Here is a 12,439-nt window from a genome sequence, read left to right as displayed (position 1 = left end):
TGTTTGTGTGCTTTAACTGATTTAATTCTCACAACAGTCCTATGGAGTGGTGCTATCGTTATCTCTATTCCTTAGATACAGAAACTGAGGCACACGTATAAGTGGCAGAGGCGGGCATTCCCACCCTGGCAGGTAGGCTCCTTTGCACAGATAGCACCTCTGTCTACATAGGAGGGGTTCAGCCTGAGTCAGTGCCTCCATTATGCAAATGAGCCCATTCTGGCCCCTGAATTCCAGATGGTAAGACAGAGGAAGGCAGGTGGTGAGACATCATGGTGGGGGCGGTGAGAAGTGGCAGGAGAGGTGGGTGGGCAAGAGACAAAATTCCTATATGTTGGCCTAAGGAGAGGATAACTTGCAAGAACTGAGAGGAATTGGTCAGGATGCCACTTGACCTCACTTTCTACAAAGTTACAAGAAATGCAAATCATGTACAGTGGGGCCTTGACTTATGAGTGTCCCGACTAACGAGTTTTTTGAGATACCAGCTGTCTCTCGGCCAATATTTTGCAGTGAGTTGATAGAATAATTTGAGTTAACGAGCTCCTTAACGAGCTCGGTCTTGGAACGAATTAAACTCGTACGTCAAGGTCCCCACTGTACTGTAAATAGCACATTCTCACAGTTCCTCCCGGCCAGTGACTGAAGGAGACACTTATGAATGCATCCTGACTTCCTCCAAAGGCCACAGGTGCTCCTTTGCAGTCCAAAGGTTTGTGGGAAGTTAGTTACATTGAGATGCCTGGCTGCCCCCCTTTTAAACTGGAGAATGCACCTCATTTCTGTTTAGTGCTGAACTGAACTTGGGGTGGCCTTGGGGGTTTCTGTCTTCCTCTCTCCAAGGAGGAAAGTGGGATGCAGAAACACACAGCATGTCTGTTGTTCTGAGGAGGCTTTGGAGATATGGCACTACAAGCATCCTGGCCAAACCTCGTTTTCCTTTCTAATAGCCCTCAGCCAGGTCTCTATGGGAATCGGGTTTGTCTCGCTGGGGCTTGGCCTGCCCTCTGGTGTTATTAGGATGCTTGTGGCTGAGTCTGGAGTCTTGGGGAACTGATTCCCCAGATGGCTGGGCCAAGTCTCCTGCTTCCTGTTTTCTCCCTATCCCCCACCATTTCCCAGGACTTCTTAGAGCTGCATCTCCACCAGAGCAGGAGTCCGACGGAGGGAGGGTAAACCTCAGGTCAGTGGGTGGGTTTGCCTGTAGGTGGACTTGGGAGAAAACCACTGAGCACCTGGAGGACAGGGACACCAACACCTGTCCCCAAACCCGGAACAGAGACGGCACCCAGGGAATATGTCAAATAACAATGTTAATGAGGACAGGAGAAGGGAGAAACCTGTGGCTATAAGATTTAGGTTGAAAAAAAAATTACCTGTTTCTCCATGATGTTGGAGGCAAGGGATAGTTATAATTTAATTGTGCCAAAGTTCACGAATTTGTTATTACCTCCAAAATAATCCTTCCAGAACATTTTATTAGCTCTTGAGTAACCTCCCCTCCCCCATGGATGTTGGGGATGATGGAATGTGAGTGGAAGTCACAGCCAAGGCCCTAGGAGACACCATGTGTTTCCACTTGCCCTCATGCATTCCAGTGATCCACCATGAGAAGAGTGTTCCCCAGGCAGCCACTGGTCCAGGAAAATGGGCCAACACATGGATTAGACATGAACCCCACCTGCTGCTTGAATCAATGGAACCATGCTGTGTCTTGAAGCAGAGCTGCTCCATCAGTGCCTGCGGAAATGAGCTCAACCACAGTCACCCTGAAGATGTGAGCAAGAGGACAAATGCTTGTGATTCTAAACCACTGTTTCAGGGTGTTTTGTTACGCAGCTTATTGCTGCAACAGCTGACTGTTATAGTTTCTGGGCTGAAACCCCAACCCGTATTCCCCTCTGGTTGAGTGTATTTCTCTCTCTACAGAGGTCGCGTGCTGCCGTGGGGTCCTCGATGCACTCACCATCCACACCATTATGTAGGAGAAGGCTGCGATCCACAGAGTGGAGGAAGCAAATGTCACCATAAACCACTTCTCCCAGCGGGGCTTGTTGCAGTTGGGTACAGTGAAGTATAAGACAAAACTCAGTGGCCAGGTGAACACCCATTTCACCGTCTCCAGTTTGCCAGCTGGGAAAATAAAAAAAAGACAAAACACACACACACACACAAATCAGTCAGCTTCATTTCTCTGCTTCACCAGCTCTCCGTACTGCATTCCCCAGGCACTTCCATCTTAACTGATGGCCTGTGAAAGAAACCTTACTATGTTGCTCTTTCCCTACAAGACACAAATGGCTTTTCATCACCAACAAAACCTGACGGACAAAACCGAGCAGAGTACCAACCTTCTCTGCGGCCCACCTGCTAGGTAGGCCTCCACAGTGAAAGGATGAGTCACTTCCGAATCATACAAGGCTGGGGGGATAGCTTGGCAAATGGGGCCAGGAGCAAAAGAACGAGGAAGATTTGCAGGACACAAATGGGTGAGGGAAGTGTGTGGGGGTAGAGGTTTGGGGGGCGGGGTGTTGCTAGGAAAACCACCAGTTGGCCTCTGCTGTCTATTCTCCCCATGGATAGGGTAGGTCACCATAGCTTTCCAGATTGTAAGGCGTCAGTGGGCATAGCGCCATCTACTGGAATCTCTCAGCATCGTCTGTCAATGCACTGAAATTTTGAAAGATGATTTGAAAGCTCTCAAGGTTGTCAAAACAGGGCATTGAGTGTTTGTATCCTAAACTGATGTGGACTTACAAATGAATCATTGTTTTCTATTTCTCTACCTGTTGCCATGAATAAGATGGCGGATTTGTCAGTGATGACCTGATCCTCCCATCTCTGTGCTGCCTGAGGACTATGACTCAGAGACACCCATACATGCTTATTTTGGTCACTATATGATCATCATTTCCTTGTTGCCTTAGATTTGAAAAACATATTAGTTCTCGTTTAGCCTTTATAACCTTACTGCTTCAGTGCTAACTCACCTCCGGAAAGAACTACACACATAGACATATGTACTCCCTTCTTCAATCGCAATCTCCTCTTCCGGAAAGCTCCCTGTGCCCCCTCCCAGTCATCCTCCCACCGGCGACCACCATAGATTAATCTTTCCTGTTCTTCAACTTCAAATAAATAAAATCATATGTTTTTTTGTCTACCTTCTTTCATTCAGCATGTGTTTTTTGTGTGTGATTCATTCATGTGTAACTGATTCATTCCATTTAATTGCTGTGCAGTGTTCCACCCTGTGAATACACCGCAGCTTGTTTATCTATTCTCCTGTGGATGGGAATTTGGGTTGTTGCCAGTTTTTAGGTATTACAACGAGAGTGGCTATGAGCATTCTTGTACAAGTCTTTTTGAGGCATGTTTTCATTTCTTTCGGGCAAAGACCCAGGAGTAGAATTGCTGAGTCACAGGGTGGGTGTTTACTTAACTTTATAAAAAATTACCAAACAGTTTTCTAAAAATGATTGTACCATTTTCTATACCCACCAGACATAAGAAGGTATTTTTAAATTACATTTTGAACAGGGACTAATGAAAGGTTTAACAAAATTTATTTCATAATTTCATACCAGTATCCAGCACTTATTTCATTATATTACTTGCCAGTCTCCAAATATTTTCTTAAAACCACAGAACAAAGTTACACAACATACTTTGGGCTCCCCGGTCTCCCTTGGATGGCAAGGTCGTCACTAAGGGAAGAGTGGGGCTCCGGTGCCCACTTTGCCTGAATCAAGTGTTTCAGTTACTTACATCCCCTAAGTCTCAGTTTCCTCATCTGTAAAATGTGGACAGAGCAACACTGAACTCACAGAGTAGCTGGAAGAATTACATGGGATATCAGGATGGGGCTGGGACAACGTAAGTTGGCAGGAGTCAAAATCCTCAGAATCATTCTTGACTCTGCCCATTCTCCCATCCCCACACCAACCCTAGCAACCTGCCCAGGGCACCCTCAGTCTGCCTGCAGCTCACGATTCCCACGGCCTTCCCCTGGGCAGGCAGGCCCTCCATCCATGACCTGGCTGAAGACCCGAGTTCCTAAGGGACTCACTGCTCCTACACTTGCTCTACATCTGTCTGCTCACCATCAGTAGCAGAGGAGAGTCTCAAAAAGTAAACTGTTCTAGAACCTTCTACTTGCTTCTACTGCCCTCAGAGAAAAATGATATCTCCCCACTATGGCTGGCAAGGTCCTAAATGATTTGGCTCCCATTTACCACTCTCCCTACTTACACAGCCCCCTGCCCCAGCTCTCTGTCCTCAGACACACCAAGTTTCTTTCTACCTTCGGGCCTTTGCACCTGCAGTTCCCTGTCAGGTGGTCCACCGCACAGCTCCAATGTTCCCGGACCCCGCCGATCACCAATCTAAATAAGACCCTCACTACTCCACTTCCTTCCCATCACCTTCATTCATTTGCTTCATAGAAAATTATTTCTGTCTGAAAGTATCAGGTTTATTTGTTTCCTCATTTGTTTTCAGTTGCCCCAAACTAGAATATAAACTCTATAAGAATGAGTGTTTTCTCAAGCCTGCTCAGTACTGTACTTTAAATGCCATGAACAGGGCATGGCATATATCACATGATCAATATGTATATTGATAATATTGACAGTAATAAAATTGCTATGAACAATATAAGCAGACAGACCAAAGAATAGTATTTGTGTGTGTGTGTGTGTGTGTGTGTGTGTGTGTGTGTGTCTATGTGTGTTTTAAAGGTATCCCACTCACAGGTGCAGAATAGAGCAAAGAGAACAGATTAAGAAAGGGGGCATCTTTTCCGATTAGCAGCATCTTGCTAGATTTCAGGGTTGGAGATGGCAAAGTGAATGAGGAGAACATTGAGACTGTTTGGCTGGATTACAAAGCAAGAGGACTGCCTGAGGATTTGTTTTCTGAGGGGTTTTCAAATGCTGCAGAATCCAGATTATGGCCAGATTTTTGGATCCCAAATGCATCCTGGAAGTCTGCACGTCCCTAAACCCTGCAATGTGGTAGTGACTTATCAGTCTGGGGGCCTTGGCATCCCCTACTGGCCGTGCAGTCTCCCAGATGCCCTCCCAGGGAGAGAGAGTTTAATATACACACCCAATCCAAGTTACAAAGAAACACATGAATGAGTCGAGAAATGACTTCAATTTGGCTATTTGTCATTCTTTAGAAAATAAAAACGATAAGAAAAATGAAGTCAGGACTTAGGACTGCAAGGGCATAGCAATGACATTAGGCAAAGCTAGCAGCAATGTAAGCTAGCAGCAATATAAGCTAACAGCAATGAGTTTGAGTTTGGTCTCTCGGCTGAAAAAAATGTTGACTTCACACTGGGAAGACATTATATCTTGAAAACTGTTTTCACTGTCATCCAAAATGCTATAGATGCTTTCTTTGAGTTACAGGTCCATTGTAAGAACAACAAATTTAAAGCAGAAATTCAAGGTATACCTTTAAATGCAATATAACAAATATAACTTCTTGAATAAATCAAGCGATGCAGAAATGTGTGTTTTCAATGGTTTTGAGGAGCAGGAGTAGTCCACCCTGCCCCTCTGGCCAGGCACGCCCAGGTCCTGCAGATACAGCAGCAGTTGAATGAAACAAAATTCCCTGCACACAAACCTGATGTACCAGTGGGTACGTGATTTCTCGAATATCGGCCAGCAAATGGGAGATGGAGCAGGGGCTCTGAACATCCCCAGTCAGTATCGCTGGCTCTAAAAAGCAAATGACTTCTTCCCAAGTTATAGTTCTTATTAAGCTTTTTTGGACACTTAATTCTATTGGATGGAGAAAAAGTCATTCATTGCTCAGTATTTTAGACCTAAAGTTAAATATATAAATTTGTTCTAATCATATAGGCAACTAAAAGGTACATTGTTTTAAAATTAAAAAGCAGAGAAAATAAAAAATAATCCCAACTACAAAAACATACTTATATTTTGGTGTATTTCTTTTCATTTTTTAAAATGAAGGTGTGTATATCTACATGTACATGTAAATGTTTCTGTTTTTCTCAGTCAATAGTAAGGCTTTCTTCACACAAGAGATAAGAATATATGTATAATTTATATGTATGTATACATATATAGATATACTATGCATAGGTGTCCATTATATGTATTTAATCAATACATGTATACATAAAAACTCAGGTATGTTAATGTGTGTATACATTATGTAACATACAATACCTTAAAGATGTGTATATACATGTATATTAACACACAATATATTAAATTTGTACAGTACACATACAAACATGTTATATGCATAGATTAATTATATCGATCATACATGTGCATAAATATATGTACATGCACCTATATTCATGTATACACATATAAACAAACGTGTCATATCTATCCCTATATTTATAGACTCCCACATAATTACTTATTTGTTGATTATACCCACTCAAGTCCTGGCGAGAAGAAAGCCCTGCAGCTGGGTAACTGGAACAGGGGTAGCCTGGCCGTCACAGGATCAAGAGAAGAAAAATGTGTTCATTGTGTGGACGGACCTTTCTCAGGACAAGGGACCTTAGCCTGAGAGGAACCCCCAGACTGTCCTTCTGGCTCCTCGAGTGCCCTCTGCTGGCCTGAGGCCCCCTCAGGCTGCCCTGAGCTGCGAGGAGGACTGCCTCAGGGAGGGCCTGGCTGGACACAGCCTCTGAGCCTCAAATGGAAGTTCCTGGCTCCAGGAATGAGATATCTCAGCAGCTGGTGGAGGAGCACTGAGGCTCGTAGTTGGACAAGCCATTCTCCATTTCAGAGGCGGAACCCGGTGCAGAATCAGGCTCCCCTAAGTCTCAGAAGGACTGTGAAGTCACCGAAGTGTCTCCAGGCCTCCAGCCTCTCCCTCTCCAGGCGTGGCCTGTGGACCAACAGCACTGGCATCACCTGAGGGCTCATTAGAAATGAAGACTCTGAGGCCCCGCCCTTCTGAGTCAACCTGCGTTTTGTCAAGGAAGCCCTGGTGAGAAGGGCCGGTGTACAGGAACTTGGGACCTGCTCGCTCGGGGCCTGGGATGAAGCAGGGCCTTGGGACAAAGCAGAGACCCCCGGGTATCAGGCCCACACAGAGCACCGTTTCTCCTCTGGGGCCTCTGGGGTGGTGCTTGTGAAAGATGCAGGGGCCTGAGGTGTGTCTGAGCCCATGCCTGCAGCCAGGTCTCCTGTCACATGAGGAAGAAGGAACACAGCTGGAGGCCCTGGAGCCCCTTCACCTCCTTGGTTTCGGAGATGAGGAGACACCTCACACCACAGTTAGGCCTGGCACTTACCTCGTCCAGGTGGGAAATGTGGACACATGATCTAAAAGGGCCCTTAATCCCACTAAGTAATGAAGTCACGTGTGGGAGCTGGACACCATGTCTGGTCTCACACACGTGTCTTTAGGTGTCTGCCTGGAGGGATGTACTTGGGGCTTCTGGGAGGCCAACACAGCCCCTGGCCCACTGCTTCCTCACTCAGTGAACGACTTTAGCAAAATTAGCATTTCTGGAGCTTGGTTAGGAGCTGCCAATGGCAGACTCTGAAACAAGGGCTGGGAGGTAGGATTCCAGATGGGCAGCCTCAGTTCTGGGCCCCGACTCAGGAACTTACATGCAGGGTGCTTGGCTATACGGCAGAGCTGAGCTTGGTCACAGGAACCCTCCCCAGAAGAAGGGGCAGCCAGGGAGATTAGAAAGGTGACAAGGACCCATCACACTGTTGCTGGTTTGCAGATGGAAGGGTCACGTGACCAGGAATATGGTGGCCTCTGGAGCAGTGAGCCTCTGCAAACCCAGCCAGGCCCTGCCAGCCTTCTGACCTACAGAACAGAGAGCTATGCAACAGCTGTTGCTTTTCGTGGCTAAACTTGTGATAACCTGCTGTGTGTGCAGCAACAGAGAAGGCACACAGGAGTTTATAAGGGATGAATGGAGTGTCTGGTCCTTTAACATGTTAAGTGCCCAGCTTGTTTTGTCTTCCCGACAGAAAGTATTGCGTCAGTCACCAGTGCCTGACTGGGCACTTAACGTGTTAATCCTTAAAATGCCTTTGTCCTGGCTGATAGGAAAGAAGGTTGCCAAGAAATACAGTGACAGGTGGCAAAATGGATCAAGACACAGTCTATTTTTTTTTCTATCAAGATTACCTACTGCCCAGCCAGTGTGGCTCCATGGTTGAGCATCACCTATGAACCAGGAGGTACGGTTCGATTTCCGATCAGGGCACATGCCCAGGTTGTGGGGCTGATCCCCAGTGGGAGATGTGCAGGAGGCAGCCAATCAACAATTCTCTCTTATCATTGATGTTTCTCTCTCTCTCTCTCTCTCTCTCTCTCTCTCTCTCTCTCTCTCCCCCTTCCTCTCTGAAATCAATAAAAAAATATATATTTAAAAAAAATAAAAAAGATTACCTACTGACAAATGGTGATTTAACTCTGGCTGGGCAGTTCAGGGGGTGGGGCATAGGAATCGGGGTGACGTTTTCTAGTTAGTTTTGGTAAGCACTTGACCAGGTTGAGCTCTCAGGAGCCCCGAGGGGGCCCAGGAGCAGTTCGAGCCCGTTTTACTTACTGTCTCCTGAACACAGAAAGGAGCACACAGAGACCTGGCTTCTGGCCCTGAAACCCGGCTCTGAGGCTCCGCCCCCATGTCCCACCACGGAAAGGCCTTTCAGGTGGACCAAGCAATCCTTCCGCAGAGTTTAAAGTCCTCCTAGAGATTCAATCCTCCAGGAGAAGACACACACGCTAATTAAGCCCCACCCATTTGACAGTGAAAGTGAGTCCGACCCGTGCACACTTTCCTGAAATAATCGGAAGCTTCTGGCAAGTCTAGAAAATGGGCAGAATTCTTTGTGTTAGGTCCTCCTGTCCCACTAATGGGTGGGGTGGGTGAGGACAAGGTCACTGGGAAGGACAAGTCTTCATTGGAGGCAGCAGTCAGGGGAGAAGGACACCACCCTGTCTTGCTCCTCCCCTAGGTACCAGAGGGGTGTCCTCAGCCAGCCCACTGGGTGAGGTTTAACTGGGCCAGGATGCTCTGTGCCCAGGTGTGCATCTCCTGTGGTGCCTGCCCTGGGAGCAGGAGGTGCTGGGAGAGGAAGCACCTAAATGGGGTCAGGGGCAGCAGTGAGAAGAAAAACAAAGGCGAACCGGGAGGGCTGCACATGTACCCAGGGCTGGCCTTGGCAGGACAACCCCCTGCTAACCCCTGCCAACCGTAACGGGATGGGTGAAGGTGGGTGGAGTGCCACTTCTCGTGAGCCCAAGCTGCTCTGCTGACACGCCTGGGGCATGTGCTCTCCTCCTTAGCACCAAAAGGGCCTCAGAGTAGCTAAGAGAGGGACTGCCTCTGCAATTATAAACTTGGCCAAAGACCCTACATTGCAACCAATGAGCATGTGTTGCCGTCCTGCTCATCTCTGGACCCTCACAACAGTCTTGCCTGCTGCAGATGTTAATATAAACATTTCTATGCTCATACAGAGATATTTATTTGAAATGAGGGGCAGGAAGATAATCAAAGTGGAGGGCATCTACTCAGTGGCCTTAAAAGAGCCCCCAACCACAGCCCAGACATAGGACCTCTTACAGGGAGGGTCGAATGGTGTGTACGGTCCTTCGTCATCCTCCTCATCCTCCTCTTCCTCTTCGTCATTCTCATTGTTCTCGTTGTCCTCGTTCTCATTCTCTGTCTCATTGCCAGCCTCGGCAACAACGTCATCCCTCCGAGTCCCATTCACGCCCCTGTCTGGGGCGCTGCTGGGCCCTGTCCCATTCTCCACGGTGTGTTTAATGGGGATTTTGATGGCCACTTCGGATTCTCCATTGGTGTAAGCCCTGCTGTTTATCAGTCTTTGTCTCTAGAAAGAGAAAGGCACATTCTTACCACGGGAAGATGGACTGTACATCCCTATACCCAGAACAGCAGCTATTGGGATTTCTTCCAGGCAGCTGACAAGGAGATGCTTTCAGAACACTGCAGACAAGTCTCAAGGGATTCCTCAAAGTAATAACCAACTCAGAAAACCTCCTCTGGGAAGAAGGATTAACCTTCATTCCAACTGGAATTTGTAAAGCACTTTAGAGGAAAATTCGCATTGCTCAGATGTGTACTTCTTTTCTATCAGGGTTCTTGATTCTCTGTGCACTGTGATGTTAACTTTCTTCTCCAAATTTTAGGAAAGCCACACAAATGTGTTTGTACTAGTGTACCAATAAGGCTGCTGTTCCAGAGAAAGGAATACATAGGAAAATTCAGGTCAGAGTCTCAGCATTATTTTAAAGCAATTTTGGTATGAAACTACTTCTGTGCAAGTTCATTCACACGAGAGAGCTCCATTCAACTGGAAGATGTAAAGAAAAAGATACATAGAAAAGGATCAGAGAGTTTTTTTCTGTATAACTGGGAGCCGGACCATGTCTGTCAACATGTGGAGGGAGGAGTAAGGACCAGGATGCACAGCTGGCCCAGCGAGCAATGATGTTTCAAAATGGCTGAGGGATATTATTGTGTTGAATGTTAAATTAGGTGCTGCTACTTTCAGACCCAGAAACTTTCTCTCCTTCCTAGTTTCCCATCCCTGTCCAGCGGCAAATGGCTTGTGCTTTCCCAGATACCTCATTGATCAACATGCGGCTGGCCATGGAGAGTCTGGTCTTGGGGGGAAAGTGGCTGGTGATCATGATTCGAAGTCCAGCCTCAGAGAAAGACAGCTGGTGTGGGTAGGCTGACAGCAACTCATCCACCATGATCACTGACGCTTTGCGGTGGAAATTGGCTAGGGAGATTAAAAACACAAAATAAAAATACTGAGACTAGGAGCTGGAAACAGATATTCAGTCAGTCTTCCTTTCCTTTCTCTTCTTTCTTCCCTCTTATGCTCCCAGTTGTCTGTCTGTCTCCCTCCCTCCCTCCCTCCCTCTCTCCCTCCCTTCTTATCTGCCTATCCATCTATCCACCCATCCAGGGAGGGCTGTAGTAAGCAAAATTTGGGGAAGAACCAAAGTCTGCTTTTTGGGGCTCATTGATAGCTCTTTTGAAATGATGAAACAATTTAAGCATCATTCACTGACAGAAAAAATGAGTGATAATAAATAAGAATTCCTTCTTGTCCTCAAAGAAACGCGCCCCCCCCCCCCCCCTCGCCACCCAATAACTCAGATCTGGGGCATAACAAAGACTCCTATAATCTTTAGTAAGCTTTTATGCCCTTCAGATGCCAACATGTTCATACTGAGAGGTTAAAAGCTGCAGACTTGACTTTAGTGTTAAGTGGAGGACACGGTGGAGAAATGGACACACTGCTGCCGCCCAGCCTATGAGCAGGGCTGACAGGTGGGCGAGTGGCCACGTTACAGAGGCCCAAGGCCCAAAGGAGATGTCAGGCAAATCTTATGTAATGATTTGCTGACTGGCTGGAAACAAATTTCACCAAGGCCCCTCTCTAGGAATGTGCAACACGAGCACATAGCTCACGGGTACCTAGCCACGGGCCCTCTCAGGGCTCACTCCTGTTTCCAAGCCACTAAACCATGAAATGATCGCTGGAAACACTAAATAATATTAGGTAGCACTCTCTGCCTCCCTAAGAGTATTCCTTTTATGGTTATAAACTACCCAGAGAGAAAAAAGTAAATGATATCCTCATGTGGGATGGCACTGAATAATCCTAAGTCTTTAGTTAAACATGCACATAATTAGGAAAGTCTACCAACTGGTTGATTTTAAAATTCTCATAATTACCAACAGATTCCAAAGTCAGGCATACATTTGAAAAGAACCTATAGATTTTCTAGTTTCTTTTTTGTTTTTTTCCTGCAAAGCAACCATATGGGATCAAGAAGAAATAAGCTCATGTATTTCAAGGGGAAAGTTAAAAAAATTAAATAAAAAATGAAGCATATTCTAGGCAAAAGTAATTGGTAATTTTTGTGTTCCTCTAAGAGTGATGGCGAACCTTTTGAGCTCAGCGTGTCAGCATTTTGAAAAACCCTAACTTAACCCTGGTGCCGTGTCACATATAGAAATTTTTTGATATTTGCAATCATAGTAAAACAAAGATTTATATTGTTGATATTTATTTTATATATTTAAATGCCATTTAGCAAAGAAAAATCAACCAAAAAAATGAGTTCGCGTGTCACCTCTGACATGTGTGTCATAGGTTCGCCATCACTGCTCTAAGAAATAACATTATTGGAGAGCATTATATTATTTGTCTAAGTATATAAACTGATTAACAAGAATCTATTAAATATAAAAATTACTTTAAAAAAAAAGGTCATTAACTATATCATGCTGCAGCTTGGAAACTGAGGTAATGCAGCCTGGAAGTGAATTTGGATATAAAAATGTACTAATGACAACTATCATTAACGAAGTATTTTACATACTTTATCTCCTTTACTCATTACAAAAATTATCCCC

At 45.8% G+C, this 12,439-nt stretch overlaps 1 protein-coding gene across 5 annotated transcripts in view; it reads right to left on the bottom strand.

Annotated features, from left to right (window-relative positions):
• Positions 1 to 12,439, bottom strand: part of SLC24A3 (solute carrier family 24 member 3) — a 490,708-nt gene that overhangs the window by 25,359 nt on the left and 452,910 nt on the right. For all 5 annotated transcript variants that reach the window (XM_036323250.1, XM_036323251.1, XM_036323252.1 and 2 more), the window contains 3 exons: positions 10,630 to 10,790; positions 9,602 to 9,872; positions 1,967 to 2,133 (listed from right to left, as the gene is read on the bottom strand). In XM_036323250.1, the coding sequence (XP_036179143.1) occupies positions 1,967 to 2,133; positions 9,602 to 9,872; positions 10,630 to 10,790 (599 nt within the window). The remainder of the gene's footprint in view (positions 1 to 1,966; positions 2,134 to 9,601; positions 9,873 to 10,629; positions 10,791 to 12,439) is intronic.

Source organism: Myotis myotis, unplaced genomic scaffold (assembly GCF_014108235.1).
Source record: "Myotis myotis isolate mMyoMyo1 unplaced genomic scaffold, mMyoMyo1.p scaffold_m19_p_9, whole genome shotgun sequence".
Taxonomy (NCBI): domain Eukaryota; kingdom Metazoa; phylum Chordata; class Mammalia; order Chiroptera; family Vespertilionidae; genus Myotis; species Myotis myotis.
The sequence above is the reverse complement of the archived record's forward strand: the minus strand, read 5'-3'. Positions and strand labels throughout refer to the sequence as shown.